The sequence below is a fragment of the Petaurus breviceps genome, unplaced genomic scaffold (genome assembly GCF_028583685.1).
Source record: "Petaurus breviceps papuanus isolate PSGF00001 unplaced genomic scaffold, PetGlider_PUasm1.0 90903, whole genome shotgun sequence".
In the NCBI taxonomy this organism is placed as follows: domain Eukaryota; kingdom Metazoa; phylum Chordata; class Mammalia; order Diprotodontia; family Petauridae; genus Petaurus; species Petaurus breviceps.
The window spans coordinates 11,953,338-11,980,231 of NW_027187376.1; the positions used below are offsets into that span (position 1 = coordinate 11,953,338).

The 26,894-nt window shown below is 37.5% G+C and overlaps 1 protein-coding gene across 1 annotated transcript in view; it reads right to left on the reverse strand.

Annotated features, from left to right (window-relative positions):
• The window catches only part of LOC138151686 (1-phosphatidylinositol 3-phosphate 5-kinase), a 64,667-nt gene that overhangs the window by 34,962 nt on the left and 2,811 nt on the right, over positions 1 to 26,894 (reverse strand). The window contains exons 2-4 of the mRNA XM_069075257.1: positions 4,649 to 4,749; positions 1,827 to 1,898; positions 307 to 478 (exon numbers count right to left, since the gene is read on the reverse strand). Of these exons, the coding sequence (XP_068931358.1) occupies positions 307 to 478; positions 1,827 to 1,888 (234 nt within the window). The 5' untranslated portion in view covers positions 1,889 to 1,898; positions 4,649 to 4,749. The remainder of the gene's footprint in view (positions 1 to 306; positions 479 to 1,826; positions 1,899 to 4,648; positions 4,750 to 26,894) is intronic.

The window sequence follows — 26,894 nt, forward strand, 5'->3', positions numbered from 1 at the left end:
TTCTACCATACAAGGCACTAAACAAGTATTATTTTAACTAATTATTGTTTAGGGCTACTGAAATATTCAGTTAGCTGATCAATTCTAAAAGTACAATATTCAAAATATGCATATATATATGTATGTATATATACATATAAACAAATATATAACACGAGTAAAGATGAGTAGAAAATAAAACAAAATTAACAAGACATAAATGATTATGCCTAAGTATTACGTACTATGGGCTTAAAAACAATAACAAAAAATGAGACAAAACAAACAAGTAAATGAATTTTAAGAAACATTAATATACTACATTACCTGTTTGCAGATTCTACACCAGGAATAGGTAAGAATTGTGTGTTGATATCCAGGCACTGGAGAATCCAATTCTTTCAGTATGATCTGGACACAACCTTGCCCATGCACAAATCGACGAATATGATGTACCATAGGAGTATCACAAAACATGCTGGGACAATGGTAAGAAGGCCTATGCAAAGAAGGGAAAAAAATTCTTTTCATAGATAAAATCGAAAACCTAGCCAGAATGCATAAAACAAATATTAGTCAAGAAAGCTTAACAACTACAGGTGGTTTTACTATAAACCAAAACACTAAACAAATTTAATGCACTAAATATGACATTTAAATGGAACAATGAAGGAATTTAGGAAAGTAACTCATTCAGGTTTCTAAAAGTAAGTATAGAAAACTAAGGAAAAAATAAATTCCCCTATAGATTATCACCAAGACTTTATATATCTTAGAAAAACACAGTCAATCCAGGACAAAGTAACCAATGTCTTTTAAATTCATTCATTCAAGATATTCTGGAATCAGAGAAGTGGTTTTCCACACCTTCAGTCAAAGAGGTGATATCATGTAATAATACATTCCCAAATTTTTCAAGTTTGAGAGAGGATCTCCTCTTAGCAAAAGCACTGCATGAAGGACTCTTATAACAGTTATTTTACTACTGGTATCCACTGATAGAAAAAAAGTATGATGACAAAAAGTTACTAAAATTCAGTAATGCTTCAAAACAAATCTGTATTTTTTAAATCATAACAAGTATCTATACATATGAAAAATAGTAATACACAGGAGACATGTAAACCTATAAGGTATGCTTCATGTAACCTATAAGGTATGCTTTCTATTGAGTTACAATAAATACTTTGTTGAAGCTAAAGATCAAAAAGACAATCCTTGAGATACATTATAGACTTGTAAACACCTTACAGTAACTCTGCCTCATCCAAACTCTTCCCCCATTCCTTCCTTGTCCACAGGTTTGGACTACTTAGGAAATTAATTAAAAAAAAAAAAACACTGGAGTTGGAAGACATGGGTTTTATTCCCACTTCTATCCATCACTAGTTCTGTAACAATATCTTCTTTATATCCTCACCTAGAAAAGTGAGGATATTCACACTACCTGCCTTGTAGAGATGTTTAAAGCTGTAACAAAGCTTGCTGCTATTATTGTCAAAGAAACAGATTTGGGAAAGATCTGAAGAGATCATCTAGCTTAGCTTCCTACCTTCAGAATCTGTTATCCCACCATTTTACTCATTAATAAAACAAGCAATTTCCAGATAAATCTTGGAAATGGTATGGTAAACAGATAACAGACACAGAATCAATGAAAGAACTACTTTGTAGAACAAGATAACTTCTGTATACTGTGATTTAATATGCACAAAATCAAGACAGAAAAGTCCTGACAAGGATGACATTCAGAACTCTATTTCCTAAATCACAAATCTATTTTTCTTCCCCAATGTACTTCAGAATATGAAGAAAAGAGTAGATATAATGGGAAAAATATCTCTTACCTGAAACAATACCTCTCTAAAAATATTCCTAAAGTGAGGTCATTCTTCCCATAAAACTCCATGGTCACAATCCTAAAGGAGGAAATGTTAGAAATACCTATTACGTCAAAAGCAAATTAGAGGAACTAGTGCTGCCCAGAAATTTCACAAGTATTTGTGAATTTCTAAGTATTCTCATTGAGAGTAAAGGGTATCCCAAATGTTTCAGTGCAGTTTTAAGTTAATAAGTTAGTAAAGCCGAAAACTGCAGGAAGACTTTTGGGATACCCTGTGTTTACAATACAGCATTAACAGAAGAAATTCCATAAAAGGCTTAATTCCTCATCTGGAAAAACCAGCTCAAACTAGATAAATCTGTGGCATCTGACTCCACTTCTGGTGCCACAACCAAAAGTTTCTTCTAAAGTTATCTAATAAAAAGAAATAAAACATAATATCAGTTATCAGCAGTAGAGTAAAACTGATTGAGTTGACTTAAGATATTTTTTTGCCAGCTGTGAATGTAAAAGGTTGAATCATAAGGAGATTAAGTATTCTCACATGTAATGGAATTCTTGATTACTGCTTTGGATTTGGAATGGAAAGCCCAGGATTTAGAATCCTGGCTCTTCTTTCAATCAGTGTGACCCTACACAAGTCTCTTTAACAGTCAGTAGTCAGTAACCATGTATTACTACTATGTGCCAGGCCCTGAGCTAAGCAATGAATTACAAAAAAATGGCAAAAGACAGTTCCTGTCCTCAAGGAGCTCACAGCCTAATGGATTTGATTTCTCTGGGCCTCAGTTTCCTCATCTGTAAGATGAGAGGGTTCCACTAAATAATTTCTGAGATTCCTTCCATTTCTAAATTAATAATCTATGATCTCTTGGCTCTGAGCATTTTCTTTGCCTTTTCCCCATACCTAGAATACTCTCCCTCCTTTGTCCTGACTTCCCCAGCTTCCTTTAAGTCCCAACTAAAATCACACCTTCTACAGGAAGCCTTCCCTAACCCTTTTTAATTTAGGAGCTTTTCATATTTAAATTTCTCTTTATCTTATACATAGCTTGCTTTGGATATATATTTGTCTATATGATATTTCCCCCATTGGATTGTAAGCTCCTTGAGTGCAGTAGCTGTCTTTTGCCTCTTTTTGTATCATCACTACTTAGCAGAGTACTTAGCACATAGTAGGCACATAATAACCATGTACTGAACTGAATCAAAGATTATCTAACTGGTTCCCTTACTGCAAACAGCTTTTCATAATCATACTAAAGCTGGTGCAGGAACCCAGACAGTTCAAGAGTGTGGGTTAGGAGACCTAGTATTCCTTGCCAAAGTCCCAAATCCTGGGGAGGAAGATATGCCCTTGGAATCCCCAGATGAAACCTAGAATGCATTTTCTCATAGGAAACAATATCATAAGTGATAACAAAGTTCTACAGGGCAAGAATCTTAGATTATCAATATTACAAGGAACCTCAGATTTCCTTTTACAAGATCCTGGTAGACTGGAAAGAATCAGAAAACCTAGGATTAAGGCCTAATTTTCTCTGATACTTACAGACTGTGTGTTGTAGTGGCTCAGTCAACTATGAACAAGTCATTTAATTTCACGGAGCTGTAGTTTCCTCAATTACCAAATGAAAATTGGACAAAAAAGTTTCTGAAGACCCTTACAGTTTTAAATATATGATCCTCTGATCCTAAGCTCTAATTACTGGGAAGGGATTATTTCCCATTCTCATATTTAGCCTCCCTACAACATCCAATCCTTGCTGCCTAAGGTTTTCTACCCATTGTTCTAAAAAGACAGCTAGGTGGTATAATGAATAGTGCTAGAACCTGGAATCAGAAAGACCTGAGTTCAAATCCAGCCTCAGACACACTGCTTGGGTGACCCTGGGCAAGCCATTTACCCTGTCTCTGTTTTTTTATCTGTAAGGGGGAAACAGTAATACCACCTGCTTCCCAGGGTTGCTGAGAGGATCAATGAGATAATATTTGTAAAGTGCTTTGCAAGCTTTACTGAACTTATAAAGTTAAATGGCATTATTATCCTTATTATTGTTGCTGTTGTTGAGCCAAGCAAAATAAAAATAATTCCTTTATGACTACTCTCCATATGCTTGAAAACATTGATTAAGTTCTTCTTAAAGGCTTCTTTTCTGCAGGATAAATACCCCAAGTTTCTTCAACTGCTCCTTATACAGCATGGTTTTAGATCTTTTCACGATCCTGGTCTTATCTCCTTAGGCTAGTAACTACAAGGTGAACTATTAAGACAACAGTTTAGCTACAGAATTTTGAGGACCATCATAGAGACCATCTTCATTAATAATATTAATTCTATAAGAAATGGTATTTTGAATGCTAAACTACCTACTCACACAAAAAGATTATTGAAACCTAATCTATTTGTAACATTAGGTATGCCTGTACTACTTTTTTCATCAGAACTGAAAATTTTTCAAACAACTCTCAAATCTATACCACACAACATGAGAAAATGTTATTCTTCTCATACTTCCCAAACTGCCAAGACTGGGTTAGGATACCCAGAGTTCTTTGCCAGTGTATGTTTGTTTTTATACTTCTTAAATATTTAACTTCACTAAAACAAAAAATGTTTTTTTACTTACAAAGCCAGTTCCAATTTCTTCAATATGGCATAAATTAATTCTTACAACTAAAAACAATGTCTAATCTAAGACTGACAACCAATTTGGAAAAACAGCATATTCATTGTAACTAGCATAAAATAATAATTTAATAAATGCTATTCACTCACTCAAAATTAAAGAATGCATACAATAGCACAGAAACAAAATGTCTTACCAGGGACTAACACATGCACTGGGAGCATTGCTGGATTGGGCAGAGGAACTACTAAAAAGCACACAAAGCCTCTGATGGTTGCTAGCACTCAGACAGTCCACCTGAAAAAATGAAGTCACAACTTAGTAACTAATAATTATTTAAAAGAAAAAATACCCATTAATGTGAGATGTACTAAAGTCCTATTTCAATAATGCACTGTCGTAGAGGTGACACTGTATTGTCAAAGGCCATACCAGTAGAGCATAAGCATAAATTCTAAAAGATCTTCCCATCCAACTGGAAAACCTCCCAAGTATAGACTAATGATACAATGTATGCCTATCGTCCAATGATCAGCCTAAGTCCAGAAAGGTTCATCGCCAGATTGGTCATAAGTTGATGAATTGTTCAACATCACAGCCTCTCCAGAAGATCAAGTATGACTGGTTAAGGAGGAAGTGTAATTGGTTTCAGTGTGAAAAGATGTTGCTTTGAAATGTATTTATATATATATATATATATATATATATATATATGTACCTATTTTGGTATTTGTTTTTGCCCAGACCTATGTCTTATATTATATAGCCATGCAAAAATTGACATGAACTATAGCATATTCCTTTGTGACATAAAATGCAATCATTATACTTTGGTTGATTCTTGTATTTCATTCCCCAAATTCTCAATATCATCTCACTCATAAACAAAATGGTTATATATTAATTTATTCTTCATCCAACATTTATTAAGCACCTAATGGGTGTAGGCACTACACATATTAATATGTGATACAATGATATTTGACATGAGCCCTCCTCTCCAAGTTTACAATCTAATAGGACACAGAGACATACACACAGAAATAACTAGGAGACAAAGGAAAAAAAAGAAAAATTTAAAAGAAAACCCAAAGTTCCATGATATATATGAGGAAAGAAAGATCACTTTTATTTACCTGGGAGGGTCAGAGAAGGCTCCACATAGGAGAAGCCAAAAGAGGGAATTGCAGGGAAAAATTGCATCACAAATAAATGGCAGTTATGAGAAGGAATTCATTCTAGACATGGAGTAGCATAAGTACCTGTGGTGAGGGCCACATAAGCATCTACATGAAAAACTGACAAGTTAGTAACCAAAGACATGTCCCATGTATCTTCCCATAATTCTTTGCCCCAGACTTGTTTGCCATGAATTTCCCAATTTTGATTTTTCCACATGGGCATCCACATAGCTAACCCATTAGCTACCACCCATGAATCACTAAATATATGGCACTGTTCTCTTTGTTCTGTTTTAATGACTTGATGTACTGCCATAAATTCAGCATACTGACTACTTCCACCTGCCCTAGTACTTTCCAAAATCCACCTAGTATATGGGTTATAGATTACTGCTTTCCAGTGTCTTTTATGGTCGAAATATTTTGCTTCCCCATCAGTAAACCATGCATGCTTCTTCTGTTCTTCAGTTAATCTATCATATCCATCATTCCATTTTACCAAGGACTGCAACAACTGTTGCTCTGGTTCAGGGCATGTATCACTTCCCTCAGTATCTTTGCCTGTTTTAGATCTATTTTGAATATACCATTCCCATTTAATTATGCTAACCTCTTGTGCATATATAATTCTGTGAGAAGCTGGGGTACTCATTACCTAGGTCATAACTGGGATTCCAGGCCTTCATATCACTTCATGGCCCACAATCAATTGTTCAGTCTCTACCAAAGCCCAATATGCAGCTAACAACTGCTTTTCAGTATCTTTTTTTTTTTTTTTGCTTTTTGGAGGACAATTGGGATTAAGTGATAACAACTGCTTTTCAAAAGGGGTACTTTTTCAAAAGGGAACTCCAGATGAAGAAAGTTTCCTGAACTCAAATCATAATGGCACATTTTAGCTTTGTTGTTTCTGCCTTAAACTCCAGTTTACATAATCATCCTGTACGGTCACTTGTGATTCCACCAGGCCATTTTCCATGGGCCATACATTTAGGGGCAATTGTATAGCAGCCTTAGCTTCTCCAACAGCTTAACCCTGCTCAAGTCCCCAATCAAATTCATATTTCTTCCTAGTAACTTTACATAAGTGTTTCAAAAATCTGTCCCAGATGCAAAATGTGATATCTCTAATATTCAAATAATCCTACAAAGCGTCTGAGCCTCTTTCTTATTGGTAGTAATAAGAAAATCCTGAATCTTTTGTTGGGCTTGCAGAATAATCTCTTGCAGTCCCTTATTATACTGTATACCCCAAAATTTTACATTTTGAACTGGTGCTTGAATTTTTGCAGGGTTAATTTCCCATGCTTTGCTTTTCATATGCTCAATTAAAAGTGTCAAACTCATCTCCATTTCTTTAACATGTTTCCTCCTGCATCATAATATCATCTATGCAATGGGTAAGCTGTCCACCAGGTAGCTCTAATTCATCCAAATGTTCAGCTACAATCCTATGACAAATGGTGGGACTGTGTAGATATCCTTGTAGCAAGTGGGTAAAAGTATATTGTCTGCCCCTGTGAAATGAAAGCAAACTGGTCCCACTGTTTAGTATCTATCAGGAGAGAAAAGAAAGCATTGGCAAAAAATCAGTAACTGTATACCAAGTCCCATCATATTTCTGGATCATTTCTATTAAGGTGACAGTAACTGGAACAGCAGCATACAAGAGAGGAGTCACCTTATTCATCTGTCTATAATCCACTATCATTCTCCATGTACCATCTGATTTTCATACTGGACAGACAGGATTATTCCATTGAGAGGTTGTAGGAATTAACACTCCTGCCTCAACATATTCCTTCATAGTATTGGTAATTTCATCTTGTCCACATGGTACACAATACTTCTTTAAAATAATTACTTCAGAAAGGTCAGGTAAAGTGATTGGGTCCATTTTTATTTTTCCCACTAAAACTGTATTAATTCCTATCTTCTTTACTACAAATTGGTATCTTCCTTCAGGTAAATTCAGGGTCATATACCTTTCAATATACCTATTCCAATGATGTATTCAGGAATGGGTACAATGACCATGGTATATTCTTTCTTAGGTAATTGTCCAATTTTCATCATTAGTTTGATTTGTCTGGTTGATATTTCAGCCTCTCCCAGTCCTGTGATGAGACAAGGAGTTCCACATTTGAATTTGTCCGGATTCCCATGTAAGGATTAATGCCCTGGTTACAGTATTTGATCTATTTTTCCAATATAGTCAAATTAATATGTAGTCTGTAATCCTGTCTGTGTATTTCTTTAATCTGACCTGGGACTTGGTCAATTTCCTATTCTCCCTGAGGATGACAAACTTGGATATGAGCATTCAAGAGGATCTGTACACAGGGGCAGTTCTTACTTCTCTATTCCATATAATATTAAGTCGCTTTTCTCAGTACATTTTATATAGTTCATTAGTTGGAACAGCATCAATTCTTCCAAAATGTATCCCCGCTCTTATCAGAGCAGTAAACAATTCTTTTCTTGTCAGTCTATTCTGACTTTGAATCCACTGGCTATCTGTACTTCTCTCTCAAGTAAATATATCTTTTCTCCATTCTCCCAAGTCACTTAGCTGTGAAATCTTATCCAGGAACTCTGAAAGAGGATTCCCTATTTCACCAAGTAGTACAGTCAGAATTAGATGATTATAAGCAGAATAAGCCATCTTAATTATAATTTTTTTTTTTTTTGCTTTTTGGAGGGGGAAAGGCAGGGCAGTTGGTTAAGTGACTTCCCCAAGGTCACACGGCTAGTGTTACGTATTTGAACTCAGGTCCTCCTGACTCCAGGGCCAGTGCTGTATTCACTGCAGCCACCTAGCTGCCCCCCCCCACACACACACACACAATGATATTTCTATGAGAAATTGCTAAGGGGATATCTTGATATGCATTTGCATCTCCGACTCTGATAAGTTTTCATTACCTGCTCCTTTAACTTTCTCATACAGTCTCTAAGTGAGTGCCAGGATCTCTCTCCACTAGGCCACAGAGAATCAGTGGGATACATTTTATTGCATCCTTCAGCAGCTAAAGCTAACAGATTGGTCGTACTGTTACCTCCTACCATTAAATAATCTCTAAAAGCTTGATTCTGACAGATACCTATAAATTTCAAGCAATCCACGCTATCTACCCATACTCCTCTGGCCCCTTCATCACTGAGTCTCACCATCCAAGACACTAACAATTCTCCCATCCTCTGAGTAAATTTGCTTAATATATCAGTAACCTGCTGAGTAAAATCCTCAATTAACTTCCTGAACTTTCTTTGGTCTCCTTGATTCTCCTGCTTTCTTCTTAGTATGGGGCAAGCTTCTGCCCTTGTAAAAGTTCCTCATGGAATATTGTATCATCCACCCACACACTCTCCTGACAGTGGTCATCTGGCAACTAGGCTCAGTCTGCATTAGGGAGGAACGCAGTTCTCTTGCTCATATTTTTCTTCTTTTTCTGAGCCAAACCCACAACAGCAACCTTCTATCACCTGAGACCCTCCAGCTTGCTCTTCTAAAGGAGAGCCCAAACTCTGTAACAGTCAACTTTTCATTCAAAACAGCTAATTTTTTCACCATTTGAATTTTCTCTTTTAACAGCTTGTATCTGCTCTTACATATAATAAGGTAACCTGTTAATAAAACCCAGCCTCTTCTACATACTCCTTCCACTTCCCTCTCTGGTTTTATTGGTATTCTTTGGGAAAATGTTTCTAAATCTCTAGGTTCTCCCTTCTGTAACCTCGGTTCCCAGTTTTCACGGAGCCCTGCACCAGGAATAAGGTAAATCCTCCCATCCTGGGATAGCCATTTCTTCTCCTAAATCCCTTCTGCCTCCAAATAGAGATCTGACACTTTGCGATACCATCCTCACAACCAAATATAGCACCAACCACAATATTCACAGCACCAACAGAGACTGTAAATATGCCAGCATAGTGCTCAATCACAAAATATAACAGACTCTCCATATATAAGACAGAAGCAAAATGTTTATTTAGACCCCAGAAAGCCAAATTCATCATAGTAGCAAAGAAGTTAATAAGCCGTAAGACCACAGAGAGCCACACCATCCTTTAGCCTTTCCACAAACATTTACTCACAAGCCTAACTGTCTGCTTGGGTGCATCCCCTCCTCCCTCAGTCTCTAACTGCTCTGACTCCCAAGTTCCTGTAGGCTCTGCTCCACCCTTCAGCAAACTCCTCCTACCACAGTCTCCCAGCGATTACATTCAGCTTATTAGGGGGCAGGTAAGATCTTCAAATTCCCATTACCATCATAGTACCCTAAAAGGTTCTGAAAAGTAGAGTGACATAAATTAATTCAGCAACTAGGTAAAGTACCGATTAGAATAGGAAGAGAATGAAGCTTTAGAAAGGATTGTTTCTTTGTTTTTGTTTGGGGTAAGGTGTTTTGTTTTTTAAAGATCAAGCAAATGATCTTGGTTTCATCTGGTAAAGATGAAAAGTAGGATATTCTAGGTTCATTTCAGGAGCCCATACAATATAATAAAAGCATGAAAACTGCAGAGGAGGGGGCAGAGTCAAGATAGAGGAGTAGAAACAGGGCTTCCCCTAGCCTCCAACTCCCACCATCTCCAATTCATGTAAGAGGTGACTCTGAACAAACATTGGAGCTACAGAACCCACAAAATGACACAGAGAAGTTAACCTCCCACTGAGGACAGTTCGGCAGGCCGGCAAGGAGGAGCCAGTGCAGCACTCCGGGAGCCGAACCCAACCCCATGGGAGCCGGAGGTTTTAGCACAGGGCAGGCCCAACCAGCCGCTGGCTGGAGGGACTTCAGATCACCAGCAGCTGTGGCAGTTTCCAGAATTATCAACCCATAGGTGCTAAGGACAAAGCGAGAGGTCAGTTCAGTATGGACTTTGAGATCCAGTAGTTGGGAGTGGGATCAGCCTTAATCCTCTGGAGGGAGAAGCCACTAAGGCACTGGTGGCCGTGCAGCCACTGCCATGTGGCAGCTTTAGCTCCTGGCCTGCAGATTGTAGGGGAACCAAGTTACCAGTCTGAGAAGTAATCGCTCTTGCTTTAACCTGCTTGGATCTGGATTGCTGTCTAGGGTAGAGGTTCTGGGGTGTGTGACTAGCTTGCCACAGTGTGTGGAGGCTTCAGAGAGGGCACCCAACTAATACCTTTGGTAGCTGAGAAAACCCCAGGGTTTGGGAAGAAGCTCCCCTGTCTGGTGGCAGAGTCCTACTGTGGCAAAAAGTCCAGGGGTCAAGTGATTGAGTGGCAACATGAGTAAATGAGGGAAGCAAAGCAAACAGAGGAATCCAACATTAGACTCATAATTTGGGGACAAAAAAACATCAAAGCATGGAACAGGAGGAAGACAATGTAATAGTAATGTAATTTAAAGATTCCCCTGTATTAGCTTGGTTTTTGGTTTGATTGTGTTAAAACCCAGAGCTTGTTAATCCCACTGGTGGGATGGACTTGTTGACGTGAAAAGATAGGGCTGAACTGGGAGGAGCTGGTGACGGAAATTTAGAGAGACACAAGACAAGAGAGAGGCAGAAGAACTTTTTGGAAGCAGCACCTCTGGAGGCAGAGAGAGACTGAGAGGATTGCTGAGGGCCACTTTGAATTGCCCAGGACTTTTGAGAGCTGCCACCCAGAGCTGTCAAGGACTGAGGAGACATGGCTGTTATGCTGGTACTTTGTCTGTTTTGATGTTGTTTTGCCAGATTTGTCCACTGGTGAAGGACAGTGCAGTTGTTGCAGAAGTTTTGGAACCTTGCTGTTGGTTCAGAAGCCCTGAAGAAGGATTTTCTTGTTGTATGTTTACAGAAATCCTGGAAGAGGGTTTTGCTAATGTTTTCAGGGATCCTAGGACTATTCTGCAGACAGAGAATGAATTAATGAAGAGACTGGCAATGTATCTTGTGGCCTTGCTAAGCTTTGTCTCCCCAGGAATGAAGATTGCTGAGAACTTGCCTCATGTCAAGATAAATAAAAGACCTCCATTTGGGTATTAAGTGCTGTGCTTCGACTTGTTGTAACTCTGGGGTAGATTCCATTGTGATCCAAGGGTGGGGAACTTTTGACCTTTTTGTGTTCTATGATTGAACAAATGAATGTACTTTACTTATGATTGGAAACTAATCTCCATTTGAGAAGAGGGGCTTTGTGATAGGACTAAATGAAGGTACAGGCTAGGGGTGGAGTAGTATTTAGAACAGGGACTTTCTAATTGATTAAATGAATGTAATGTCCTGGGGGGGGGGGTAGTACTAGTACTTGATTAAATCAGGTAGTGCTTGGAGATTATTGAATCACACTTAGTAAATGCTGTATTTTGAATGATGTCATATTTTGATCTTCTCTGTTCTTAATTTTTCACTGAATAAAATGGAGAGCACCTGTGCTGGTATTTTGAACCTTGGGAAGTTGCCTTTGCTTGGCATTGCATTACAGACAGTGAAGTGAGAACTCCTGCACCAAAAGCTTCCAAGAAAAATATGAGCTGGTTACAGGCCATAGAGGAGATTAAGAAGGATTTTGAAAACCAAATAAGAGAAGTGGAGGAAAAATTGGGAAGAGAAATGAGAATGATGCAAGAAAATTATGAAATGAGAGTCAACAACCTGACTGAAGAAAATAACACCTTAAAAAACAGACTAACTCAAATGGCAAAAGAGGCTCAAAAAGCCAATGAGAAGAATGCCTCAAAAAGCCAAATCTGCCAGATTGAAAAAGAATCTCAAAAGCTCACTGAAGCTAATTATTACTTCAGAGTTAGATTGAAGCAAATGGAAGCTAGTGACTTTATGAGAAATCAAGATACTACTAAACAGATTCAAACAAATGAAAAAATAGAAGGCAATGTGAAATATCTCATTGGGAAAACCACTGACCTGGAAAATAGATCCAGGAGAGATCATTTTAAAATTATTGGACTACCTGAAAGCCATGATCAAAAAAATAACCTAGAAATTATCCTCCAAGAAATTCTCAAGGAAAACTGCCCTGATGTTTTAGAACCAGTGAGCAAAATAGAGGTTGAAAGAATCCACTGATCACCTCCTGAAAAAGATCCCAAAAAGAAAACTCCTAGGAATATTATAGCTAGGTTCTGGAATTCCCAGATCAAGGAGAAAATATTACAAGCAGCCAGGAAGAAACAATTTTAATATTGTGAAAACACAATCAGGATAACACAGGATCTGGAAGCTTCTGCACTGAGGGATCAAAGGGCTTGGAATATGATATTCTGGAGGTCAAAGGAGCTGGGATTAAAACCAAGAATCACCTACACAGCAAAACTGAATATCATGTTTCAGGGGAAAATATGGTCATTCAGTAGAACAGAGGACTTTCAAGCATTCTTGATGAAAAAACCATAATTGAATACAAAATTTGATATTCAAATACAAGAAGCAAGAGATTTAGAAACATGGAAACATTTCCTATATGGAAAAAAGATAATTGTAACTTATGAAACTTTTTTCAGTATTAGAATAATTGAAGGGAATAGAAATGTGTGTATATATATACATATAAATATATATGTGTGTGTATGTCTATATAGGAGGGTATATGAGCGTATGAATACATACGTGAATGTGTATATATATGCATACAAGTATACATACATAGAGGGCACAGGACCAGTTTAATGGGAAGGGATGATACTTAAAAGGTGAAATTAAGAGGTGAGAAAGGAATATAATGACAGGAGATGGGGAGAGACAGATTGGGGTAAACTATCCCATATAGAAGAGGTAAGGGAAAATGCTTAAAATGGAGGGGAAGAATAGGAAGGCAAAAGGGAATAGGTCAACCTTTCTCATTGAATTTGACTTAGGAAGGGAATGACATACACACTAAACAAGGTATGTCACCCTACAGGAGAATAGGGGGGAAGGGGATGATGGAAGGGAGGGCAGGCTGAGGGAGAGGGAAGTTGGAAGCACTCACTTTTGAAAAGGTCCAGGATCAAAGTAGAGAATAGAACAAGTGGGAGGTAGGATAGGAGGGAGGGAAATATAGTCAGTCTTTTACAATATAGCTACTATGGAAATGTTTTGCATAGCTACACATATACAACCTATATTGAATTTGCTTATCTTCCCAGTAAAGGTGGATGATAAGGGAGGAAGGGAATGAATCTGGAATTCAAAGTTTTAAAATCAAATGTTTAAAATATATTTATATATACATATATATACTATTATCAATAATATTTTACATGCAACTAGGAAATAAGATATACAGGCACTGGGGCATAGAGATCCACTGTGCCCTACTGGAAAATTGGAGGGGGTAGGGGAGAAGATACGGGAGAGAGCAGATTGGAGGAGGGGATATCCAGTGGGATCACTATTTTGGTGTGTTGGGTAGGGGAAAAACTGGGAGAAAATTTGTAACTCAAAATCTTGCAGAAATGAATGATGTAAACTAGAAATTAATAAAGCATTTAATAAAAAAAACTGCAGAGGACAGGACATGACTGCCAGACAGAGAGCACTTTAGAAAGGTTAGAGTATTTGGTTAGAATACAAAATATACAGACAGGTATAATACAAGAAGGCTGCAAAGACAGACTGACGCCTAACTGTGGAGGGCCTTAAACGAAAGAATCAAGAATTTACATTTTATTCAGTAGGCAAAAAGGAGACATTATGGGCTTTTGAGTACAGGATTAACATCATCTGAGAAGTGTGTTTAGGAAGATTATTCAAACAGAAGTGTAAAGGACGGCTGGAAAAGATTGGAGGGTATCATTTAACAGGGTATGGCAATACAATAGGTAAGAACAAATTAATGTCTGAACATGAGTATTTGTGGTAGAAATGAAGAGGAAGAAGTGATGAAAGCTAAAGGTACTGCCCATGTAAAAGCAATGGGACTTCACAAGTGATTGTATATATAATATTATATGAAAATCGAGAGGAAAAAAGAAGTGAGGAGAAGGTTCAGGTTTCTAAAGAAGATAATTCAGTTTTCAACATGTTAAACTGGAAGGTGTTAGCAGGCCCTCTAGGCAGCAATATCTAGCCAGAGAGATGGAAATATGGGACTGGAGTTTTATGGAGAGGCATACATTTGGTGCTCATTCACAAAGAGATGACAGCTTATTCTGTTATGTCTATCAACACTTCCTTTTGGAAAAAAAAAAGAACTTATCTAAAAATTTGAAGCTAAATTTATAAGACAATGCATCTTAATAGGATATCTGACATCTATACTGCCATACCTAGGACACTGACTCAACCAGAGTATATAGGCAGAGAAGTCTGAAGAGTGAATTAAACAATTCCCCATTGATGGATGTCATCATCAGTTATCTCTGAAAGACCATGGAGAATGGGAGATGCCAGAGGACTGGAGAAAGGCAAATGTCTTGATTTTCCAAATAAAGAGTGCAGTCTGCAAACTTCAGTGAGGTTGACTTCAATTCCTGGGCCACAAACCAGCAAAGGATGGTTTGTGAACTTCTATCTAAAAAACTACAAGGGCAGCTAGGTGGCACAGTGGATAAGAGTGCCAGGCCTGGAGTCAAGAAGATTCATCTGCCTGAGTTCAAATCTGTTATCAGGCACTTAATAGGAATGTAACCCTGGGCAAATCACTTAACCTGTTTGCCTTAGTTTTATCTGTAAAAGGAGCTGGAGAAGGAAATGGCAAACCTCTCCACCTTTGCCAAGAAAACTCTAAATGCAATCACAAAAAGTCAGACATGACTGAAACAACTGAACACCAAATCTAGAAAAGCAATAATTACAAAAATATAATATGGCTTTATTGAAAATAGGTCTTGTCAGACCTCCTTTATAATGAGCATATTTGGTTTGACAAGGTTACAAGACTACATAAAAATAGCTAGCTATTGGTGAGAGGCTCTTCCAGTGTCTATCCTCTACCCTCTCCAGTCAGAGGGAGAGAGGGACCCCAGAGTCATGAGTTACTGGGTAAGGTGTTGAGTTTCAGAGTTGATGTGATCTTGCAGGAAGATGAATTTCTAGGGGGAAAAAATTTTAACAGCCAGAATAGCAGCTAGGTGGCAAATGATGAGCCCTAGGTCTACTCCTTAAATGGAGATTCTGAGAGGATTTGGGATTGGTTGAATCATTAGACCCAAAGATTATATACTAATTGGATAATGTCAATTTAGAGGAAGTATACTACCCCCTAGGTCACATTCCTAGGAAATATACTTGGCCCTGAGCTTTTCAACATCTCTTCAATCCTTATGAAATTTTCAAATTGCATGAAACTGGGAAGTTTAGCTAGAATGTGGGAACAACAGAATAAGGAACCAAAAAAGATCTTGAAAAATTAGGAAACTTGTGGCTTACCTTGAGAATACTATCTAAAATCAGTGTCTCCACTTCCTTTCTTATCATTCTCTTCTTAACTCTTTGAAGTCCGATTTCTGACCTCATCAGATGATTGAAAGGGCTCTTGCCAAAGTTACTAATGATGTCTAAGGGCCTTTCTTAATCCCTATCCTCCTTGACTTCTCTCTTTCCTCCAAAGTTATCAAACTGCTTCTCTTTTCTACTTCTCCAATCTGTAAGACTCTAGCTGGATCTTTATGTAGGTGCACACTAATCACTAGGAGTATCCCCCAAGGCTTTGTCCTGGGGCTTTTTCTCTACTCCCGAACTCATAAATGCTCAAGGATTATATTACCATCTCTATGCAGATGATTCTCAGATCACTTATCCAGCCCTAACCTCTTTCCAGATCTTCAGTCCCCTATCATCAAATGCCTATCAGACATTTCAAACTGAAAGTTCAGGAGAAATTCCAAACTCAAGTTCAAAACAGAACTCATTATCTTTCCCCCAGAAGCTTCTCCTTTTTGAACATTACAGCCAAAGTAACCATAAACAAAACTCTTCACTCAAATTTGAAATTAGGGGTCATCTCTGACTTCTCACTCATACTAAACCCATATATCCTATCTATTCACAAGTCCTTTACCTCCCCTCCACCTCCTCCTTTGTGATAGTTAATATTCTGGTACAGACCCTCACTTTAGATCACCTCACCTCATGCCAAAACTGCTGAAATAATCTGCTGGTCTCCCTGCCCCAAATCTCACCAACCTAGCTATCAAAGTGATCTTCCTAAAACACAACTGTGACCACATCATTCCTGCCAAAATATCAATCAACTCCAGTGACTCCCTATTGCCTCTAGTATCAAAAAGAAAATCCTCTATTTAGCTTTTAAAGCCCTTCACAACCTGACCTATTGTATATATTCTTTCACAATGTTCTTACACATATACTCCCTCCCCCTCCACATACACTGCAATCCAGACACTGTCTCCTAGTTCATTTTTACTGCATTTTTTACTGGTTGTCCCCCATATCTAGAGTACTATCTCTCTTCATCTCTGCCTCTTGGATTCCCTGGCTTTCTTCAAATGTCAGCTAAAATCCCACATTCTGCAAGAAGCCTTTCCTGGTTTTCTTTAATGTGAATGTGTCTGTCCTTTGAGATTATCTCTAATTTATACTGTAAAAATCTTGCTTACTTACACATTGAGTTCCTTGAGGGTAAGAACTGCTTTTGCCTTTCTTTGTTTCTCCAGTCCTTAGCACAATGCCTGGCATATAGTGTGTGCTTAATAAATGCCTACTGACTTCTATCCAAATATTTTAAGGTATAAGTATGATATAGAAAGATTAAACTTGTTCTTAGTCACAAAGGTCTATAAAGCAAAAAACCCAGCAGTCATACACAAAAGTTAGACAGGGAATTTAAGGAAATTAAAGAAAAAGTTCACTAACCACTTAAAAACTAACCAAAAGTGGAATGAGTTGCCTCAGGAGGTATAAGTTCCTCTATATATTAAGTCCTCAAATAAAGACTATATGATCACTTACTGGGGTTGTTTTAAGTAAGGATTCCTGGGAATGTGCAGGTTAAGACTAGGTGGCTTCCATAATCCCTTCCAAATTTAAAATACTGTGATTTCCTAGAAATTTTACCATGTCTACCTCAAAGGTTAGCAAAGATGGCAAAAGACTTATAATAGTCACCACTGGTAGGTGGGTACACTAATACATATACCCAAAAAGAGTAAATGAAAAAAATATACATACACATATATACATATACATAAACACACATACACATACATATACACAAACACACACACACTCCAAAATATTTATGGAGACATTTTCTATGGTAGCAAAGAACTGCAAATAAGGTAGATGCCCATGGACTGAGGAATGGCAAAGCAAACTGTGGTACACAATATAATGAAATATTATTCTACTATAATAAATGATGATAGGACTCTCACCTAAGATGGCTGCCTGAACAGGGGGCCTAGTTCCTACATACCTAATCCAGTAAAAATCTAAAATAACACTAGACCAAAGAGTAACCAACCCCAGAACTTAAAAAAAATCAAAACACAGATAAAAGGAAAAGGAACCTCTAAAAAAGTCATTGCCAATGTAGACAAGACGGAAGCCTCTCAGCATCACCACAAATTGGTCAAAGACATCTTTAGCCTTTAGGACTCTATATTAAATGGGAGCAAGAGCAGAAGGATTCCAGGACAAAGTCCCAGGGTAAAGGGAAACTAAACTTTGACCTTACAATAACTATGAGCAAGAACAACCAGTTCAAGCACTACAGTGCTCAGACACAGACATAACAAGTTCAAGGAACTCCAAAGTGGGCATTGAAGATCCAGCACTCTGAAACTAAAAGATCTGATGGATAAGGAGGTTAGCATGGAAACCCTAGGTAACCCAAGGAGATTAACCCAAGCAGGGTCAACCACCATACCCAGAAGGCACAAAGTTCCAATTCAAGAAAATTCATTGTAGATCTAGAGATCTCCTTATCCTTCCTCCCCCAAAAAGTGGGTCTTTTGAACTCAAAAGAAAAAACACATTTTCACATGAATAACCAGAAGAAACAAAGTAAGAGGTTAAAGAAAAAGAACAAAAAAAAAAGAAACAAAAGCTCAGGAGGATAAAAATCTCATGAGAAAGTGACAAACCTTACCCAAATAACAGAATCTCTAAAAACCAGAAGACGTTAAACAGAAATCATTTACTCCATAAAACAGTAAGAAATATTAGAACAAGATCAAAAGACTGGGGGAGGCAAGGATATGGAAGTTACTGATATCACAAAGAACTGATGTGGAAAACAGGCCAGAGGGACAATTAAAGAAGCAAATTTCCTGAAACCCATGATTAAAAAAAGAAAAGCCTGAATACTGTATTTATAGAAATAAATGAAAACTGTCCAGATCAACAGATTTGAAAAAAACAGGGCACAATGAAGTTAAGAAAGACTCCACCAATCACTTCTCAAAAACTCCAAAAGGGAAAAGTTTCGAGATTGTGAAAGCTAAAATCCCAAGCTTCCACATTTAAAAAAAATAATACTGCATGCGGCTAAAAAGATATTCAAGTACCAAGGAACAGTAAGGATCACATAATATCTGATGAGAAGAAACACTGCAATATAACACTCTAAAATTCAAAAGGCTTACAGGAGGCAGTCTAAGTTCAAATCCAAGCTTAGACATTTACTAACCAAGTAACCTGAAACAAGTCACTTTAACCTCTTTTTGTCTTAATCCCCTGGAGAAGGAAATGGCAGACTACTCCAGTATCTTTGAGGAGAAAATCTCATGGAGAGTGGGGTTCAGGTCAGGAAGAGCTGGATCCAACTGAACAACAACAACAGGCTTACAACCAAGAATAACTTAACTCAGCAAGTTGAATGGGACTGGATGGGGACAAAAAGACTAATGTTGACAGCAACAAAAAGAAACCTAAAAAGGCAAATTTAGTGGAGCAACTGAAATGAGCTGTATGGTGATATAATACATTAGCAAAAGTATTAGTATTATTAGTATTCTATCAAGAAACAAGTGTCCCTTCAGAAACTTAATGTCTTCAAAGGATGTTGAGGAATTGCAAAACAAATCATTAAAGAAAGAAAACTTAAATATTTGGAGGAATAGTCAGTGTTTATGAATGAGCCATGTTCATATAATGAAAATGACAATGCTACTGAAGCTAATTTAAAATGTTCATGCTCCACAATTCAAAAGAGCAACAGGTTACTTTAAAGAACTGGATAAAATAATAAAATTCATTTGGAGGAGCAAAAAAATTAAATTATTAAAAAAATATATTTTAAAGGCAGAAATGGAGAAGAAACTGAACTTCCAAACCTCAACCTATGTTATAAAGTAGCAATCATCAAAAGTACTTGGTATTAGCTAAAAAAATAGAAAAGTAGATTCATGGAGGAGGCTAGACAAAGAAGAAGGGGAAATAATGAAACTCAATAACTAAATGTTTGATAAACCTGAAAACAAATTATTTAGAAAAAAATTCCCTAGATGATAAGAACTACTAAGAAAACTGAAAAGCCATCTGGCAGCAATTAGGCTTAGATCAACATTTTTACATATATTGCATAATAAGTTCAAAATAGATAATATGAATATTAAAATCATACCACAAAAAATTAGAAAAGAAACATCTTTTATCTTTCATAGCTATGGGTAGGAGATGAATTCTTAACAAATGAGAGAGGCAATTGTAAAAGATAAAATAATTTTGATTCTAAGAAGTTAAAAGCATTTTGTACAAACAAAATTAAATATCTATTATAAAAGATATAGTCAAATGAGAAATATATTTGCATCATATTTCTCAGATAAAGTTTTGACATACAAAATAGATATAGACAAGAAACAGAAATATTTAAGGACAAAAAGTGATTCCCCACTAAAGAAATGGTCAAAGGATATATAAACAAATGGTTCTCAAAGGAAGAACTGCAAACTATTACCCAATGAAAGAATGCTGAGAGGAGGGCGGAGTCAAGATGGCAGAGCAGAAACAGGACTTCCGTGAGGCTATGGCTTCCACCTCCTCCAATTCATGTAAAAAATGACTCTGGACAAACTTTGGAGCTGGAGAACCCACAAAACGACACAGAAAAGCTAACCATACACTAAGGACAGCCCAGTGGGCCAGCATGAGGTGGACAGCACAGTGCTCTGGAAGCCCAGCCCAGCCTCAAGTGAGCCCAAGGTTTTAGCCCCAGGGCAGCCACCACCAGCCACTGGCTGGAGGGACTTCAGATCACCAGCAGCTGTGGTAGTTTCCAGAATTATCAACCCATAGATGCTAAGGACAAAGTGAGAGGTCAGTGCAGTGTGGACTTTGGGACCTGAGAACTCGGGAGTGAAGTCAGCCTTTGCCCCTGTGGCAAGAAAAGACTGAGGTGCAGGGGCTGTGCAGCTGCCATCACATGGCTGCTTCAGAGCTCCTGGCCTACAGACTGTAGGGGGACTAAGCAACCACTCTAAGGGGTAATCACTCTTACTTTAACCTGCTTGGATCTGGACTGCAGTCTAGGGTAGAGGTCCTGGGGTGTGTGTCCAGCTTGCCAGAATGTGTGGAGACCTCAGAGAGGGCACCCATCTAATACCAACAGCAGCTGAGAAAACCCCAGCATTTGGGACAAAAGCTCCCCTGTCTGGTGGCAGAGTCCTACTGTGGCAAAAAGCCCAGGGGTCAAGTGACTGAGGGGCGACATGATCAGGCAAAGGAAACAAAACAGACAGGAGATTCCAACATTAGACTCCTATTTTGGGGACAAAAAGGAGCAAAGCATGGAACAGGAGGAAGACAGTGAAGTCAGAACTCCTGCACCAAAAACTTCAAAGAAAAATACAAGCTGGTTACAGGGCACAGAGGACCTTAAGAAGCAGATAAGAGAAGTGGAGGAAAAATTGGGAAAAGAAATGAGAAGGATGGAAGAAAATTATGAAATGAGAGTCAACAGCCTGACTGAGGAAAATAACACCTTAAAAAACAGACTAACTCAAATGGCAAAAGAGGCTCAAAAGGGCAATGAGGAGAAAAATGCCTTAAAAAGCTGAATTTGCCAAATGGAAAAACAATCTCAAAAGCTCACTGAGGAGAACCATTGCTTCAGAATTAGATTGGAGCAAATGGAAGCTAATGACTTTATGAGAAATCAAGATGCTGTTAAACAGATCCAAACAAATGAAAGAATAGAAGGCAATGTGAAATATCTCATGGGAAAAACCACTGACCTGGAAAACAGATCCAGGAGAGAATTTAAAAATTATTGGACTACCTGAAAGCCATGATCAAAGTAAGAACCTAGAAATCATCCTCCAGGAAGTTCTCAAAGAAAATTACCCTGATGTTTTTAGAACCAGAGGGCAAAATAGAGGTTGAAGGAATCCACCGATCTTCTCCTGAAAAAGATCCCAAAAAGAAAACTCCTAGGAATATTATAGCCAGGTTCCAGAATTCCCAGATTAAGGAGAGAATATTACAAGTAGCCATGAAGAAACAATTTCAATATTGTGGAAACACAATCAGGATAACCCAGGATCTGGCAGCTTCTACACTGAGGGATCGAAGGGCTTGGAATATGATATTCCAGAGGTCAAAGGAGCTGGGATTAAAACCAAGAGTCACCTACCCAGAAAAACTGAGTATCATGTTTCAGGGGAAAATATGGTCATTCAGTGGAATAGAGGACTTTCAAGCATTCTTGCTGAAAAAACCAGAGTTGAATAGAAAATTTAACATTCAGATACAAGAAGCAAGAGAAGCATGAGAAGGTAAACAGGGAAAAGAAATCATAAGGAACTTATCAAAGTTGAACTACTAACATTCCTACAGGGAAAAACAATAATTGTAACTTATGAAACTTTTCTCATTAGTTGAAGGGAATAGAAATATATATGTGTCTATATATGAGGGTATATGGGCATATGAATACATATGTGAATGTGTGTATATATGTTTACAGGTATACATAGATAGAGGGCACAGGACCAATTTAACAGGAAGGCATGATACTTAAAAGGTGAAATTAAGAGGTGAGAGAGGAATATAATGAGAGGAGATGGGGAGAGACAGAATGGGGTAAACTATCTCATATAGAAGAGGCAAGGGAAAATGGTTACAATGGAGGGGAAGAACAGGAAGGCAAAAGGGAATGGGTCAACCTTATTCCCATTGAATTTGGCTTGAGGAGGGAATGAAATACACACTAAACAGGGTATCTCACACTCCAGGAGAGTAGGGGGGGAAGGGGATGAAAGGGGGGATAATGGAAGGTAGGGCAGGCTTGGGGGGAGGGAAGCTGAAAGCACCCACTTTTGAAAAGGGAAGCGATCAAAGTAGAGAATAGAACAAGTGGGAGGTGGGATAGGAGGGAGGGAAATATAGTCAGTCTTTTACAATATATCTACTATGTTATTGTTTTGTATTAGCCACACATGTACAACCTATACTGAACTGCTTATATTCCCAGTAAGGGTGGGTGACAAGGGAGGAAGGGACTGAATCTGGAATTCAAAGTTTTAAAATCAAATATTCCATACTATTTTACATGTAATTGGGAAATAAGATATACAGGCACTGGGGCATAGAGATCCACTGGAAAAGTCAAAAGGGGTATGGGAGAAAATATGGGAGAGAGCAGATTGGAGGAGGGGATATCCTGTGGGACCGCTATTTTGGGGCAGTGGGTAGGGGAAAATCTGGGAGAAAATTTGTAACTCAAAATCTGGTGGAAATGAATGATGTAAATCAGAAGTTAATAAAGCATTTGAAATGAAAAAAAAAAAGAAAAGAACACCTTAAAAAATAGACTAACTCAGGGGTGGCCAGGTAGCACAGTGAGTAAGAGCACCAGCCCCAGAGTAGGGATGACCTGGGATCGAATCCGGTCTCAGACACTTAGCACCCACCCAGAAACACCTGGCTGTGTAACCTTGAGCAAGTTACTTAACCCCAATTGCTTTAAAAAAAAAAATAGACTAACCTTATTGTCAATGAATTTGGCTTAAGGAGGGAATGACAAACACACTAAATAGGGTATCTCACCCTACAAGAGAGTAGGGGGAAAGGGAATGAGTGGGGGGTGGGGCAGGATGGGATGGAAGGAAATATAGTCAGCAGCCTTTCACAATATATCTACTATGGAAATGTTTTTTATAGCTACACATGTACAACCTATATTGAATTGCTTATCTTCCCAGTAAGGGTCAGTGACGAGGGATGTAGGGAATGAATCTGGAATTCAAAGGTTTAAAATCAAATGTTTAAATTTATATATATATATATATATATAATTATTATTATTATTTTACATGTAACTGGGAAATAAGATATACAGGCACTGTGGCAAAGAGATCCACCATGCCCTACTGGAAAATCAGAGGGGGTATGGGGAAGATATAAGAGAGCAGATTGGGGGAGGGGATATTCAGTGGGATCACTCTTTTAGAGTGGTGGGTAGGGGAAAAATGGGGAGAAAATTTGTAACTCAAAATCTTGTGGAAAAGAATGCTGTAAACTAAAAAACAAATAAACTACCAAAAAAAAAGAAAGAATGCTGAAACTAACAGCCCATACCTCCAAAAATGAGAAACCAGACATAATCAGTGCTAAAAGGGGTAGAGGAAGAGATATAGTTTTGATGACACTATGAACTGGTAAAACCATTTTGGAAAGTTAGTTGGAATTATGCAAGTAAAGTGACTAAAATGTCCATAAACTTTAAAATAACAAGAGAGGAAAACAGAAGAGAATCCTGGGTAGTATGAATTGAAACGAACTGAAAAAATTCAGGAAAGCAAGTTATACGAGGAAAACAACCTTTCAAAAAAAAATACTTGGAACTCTGATATATGCAAAGACTAACCAAGTCTCTAAAGGAGCTATAAAATTACCCACATGCTGACAGAGACATAATGGATTCAAAGTGCATAGGAATAACATATATTTTGGTCATGGTCCTTTTGTTCATTTTGTTTGAATATGCTTATTAGTTAGAAGAAGCTTTTTTTTCTTCTCAGTTTCTAATTAGGTTATGGCTAGAGATTAGGCAAGAGGAGAGATTACCAAAAGTGATACTATAATAAAAATGGGCTATTAAAACTTTTTTTTAATGCTGTGAAAGAAAAGAGCAGAAAGACATTCAGGTGGAAGCACAAATAAGCAGGACAATTTTGAAAGCAACAAATGGAACCAGGATAACAATTTATATAACAACATAGTAAAGAAAAACAGCTTTTAACTATTTAAGAATGTCAACCAATACTAGGATCAATGACAAGGGAACTAATGATGCATACCATCTACTGCTTGACAGAGATGATAGACTGAATGAAGAGTGAGACATATTTTGGGGCATAGACACTGCAGGAATATATTTTGCTTGATTATGCATATTTGTGACAAAGCTTTTTTCTTTTCCTTTTTTTTCTTTAAGGAGGAAAGGGTTGGGTGAGAAAATAAATGCTTGTTAACTGAAAAAATAAAATACACATTTTTTTTAAGTTTAAAGAATATAAAATGTGAGATTTGTTATATACCGTTTTTAAGTTAAGATGTGTGAAATGGAGATTCACAATTACACATATACAACTTCTTTATGTTCTGCATTTTAATAAATTGCTCCTCTGGATGCTATTTAAGTTTAGAAAATCAAAAATAAATAAATAAATAAAAGGAACCATGAACATAATGAATACACAGAAGTATGGCAAAAACATTTTAACTATGAAGAGTGAAATAAGCAGAATCAGGAAAACAATCTAACTCCAAAACCATAAAAGAAAGCAAAAAAATTCAGTGTTTCAAAATTATACTAACCAAAATTAAGTCCCAAAGAGATATGAGAGACTGTCTGCCCCTTCCTACCCCCCTTTCTTTGCAGAGGCAGGAGAATCATTGGTATGGAAATATATATAACACCAGATGAGTCTGATAAACTGGTTTGTTTTGCTGAACATTTTTTCCCCTTTCTTTTTTAAAAATTCTTTATTATAAATAAATAACTCTCTAAGAGAGAGTAGAGGGGATACAATGGGAAGCAAGTGACAAAGATATAAATATTTTTTAAAAAGGAAAGGCTTTCTTAATACTTAAAAGTAAGATTATATTGAAATAGCATTTATTTCACCATTTACCTGATCATAATCCTTCAAAGGCTTCTTATTTCCTACTGTACCAAATCTAAATTGCCTGATGTTCCAGGTCCCCTATAACCTGAACCCATCATACCTATCAATCAACAAGCATTTATTATGCACCCACTATGTGCCAGGCACTGGGCTAGTTGCTAGAGACAGAAATATAAAGAATGATACAATCTCTAAACTCAAGGAGTTTATATTCTCAAACAATTTTCCTCTACTATGATAACCTCTCTCTAATATAGCAAAATTAATTTCTCCATTAGTCCACACACATACCGTATTCATTTCTGCTACACCTTTTCTCCTCATTCCTACCTTCATCTGTAATGTCCTATCTTCTTCCTCCTACTAAATAAATCTAACCCTTCAAGGCTCCACTCTAGTCTTAATTCCTCCATGAAAACTTCCCTAGGAACTCTAGCTTTCAACAGTTCTCTACCTTCTCTGAACTTCTATAGTATTAACAGACCTGTACTACGTAAGACACAGGTCACTTAAGGTCCACCAAAAGACTTTGCTGGCCTGCAAAAAATGCAGAGCTACTGCTGCACACTCTCCTGTTTGTCACATGACCCATGGCTACCAGCCACCATCAGTCTGTCTCTAGTTTAACCTATCTGCAGCCCTGAAGAAATTTAGTCTATTTTCATTTTGGCCCCTACCTACTGCCAAGTTGTGCAGGTCAGGTCTTTACCATACAATTTACCCATTAATTAATTATATACTCCCTTGTATATACTGCCCTATGTTTGCTTACTTCCCCATATAATCAGCTATATGTACTTGGACAAGTCATTTAACCTTAATGAGTCACACTTGCCTTACCTTTAAAATGGGGATAATAATACTTAAGGTACCTACCTCACAGATAGTTGCAAACCTTAAAAACATTATTCACTATAAAGATAAGGTTTTATTGTGTTGTGCTATTTTGTTTTGTTGGGGTTAGGAGGGCAGTTAATCCTGACCTTTTCGAACAGACTGGAGATAAATAAACCAGCAAATGCCCCACTTAGAAAACAATTATCTCTAACTTAAAGCCTCAGAGAATTGCTGGGGAAATAAATGATTTGCCTATGGTCACAAATCTAATAAAATACAGGGAAGTGAGTGAATTGTATGGTAAAAGTTAAAAAAAACTATGAAAAGGCTCAGTCAAGAACTAAATTTCCTAGCAAGCAAAAAGACCTAAATCTAGGTCTTCCTGACTCTAAGGGCTGCCTCTAGCAAGTATACTATAATGTCCTTGTGTATATAA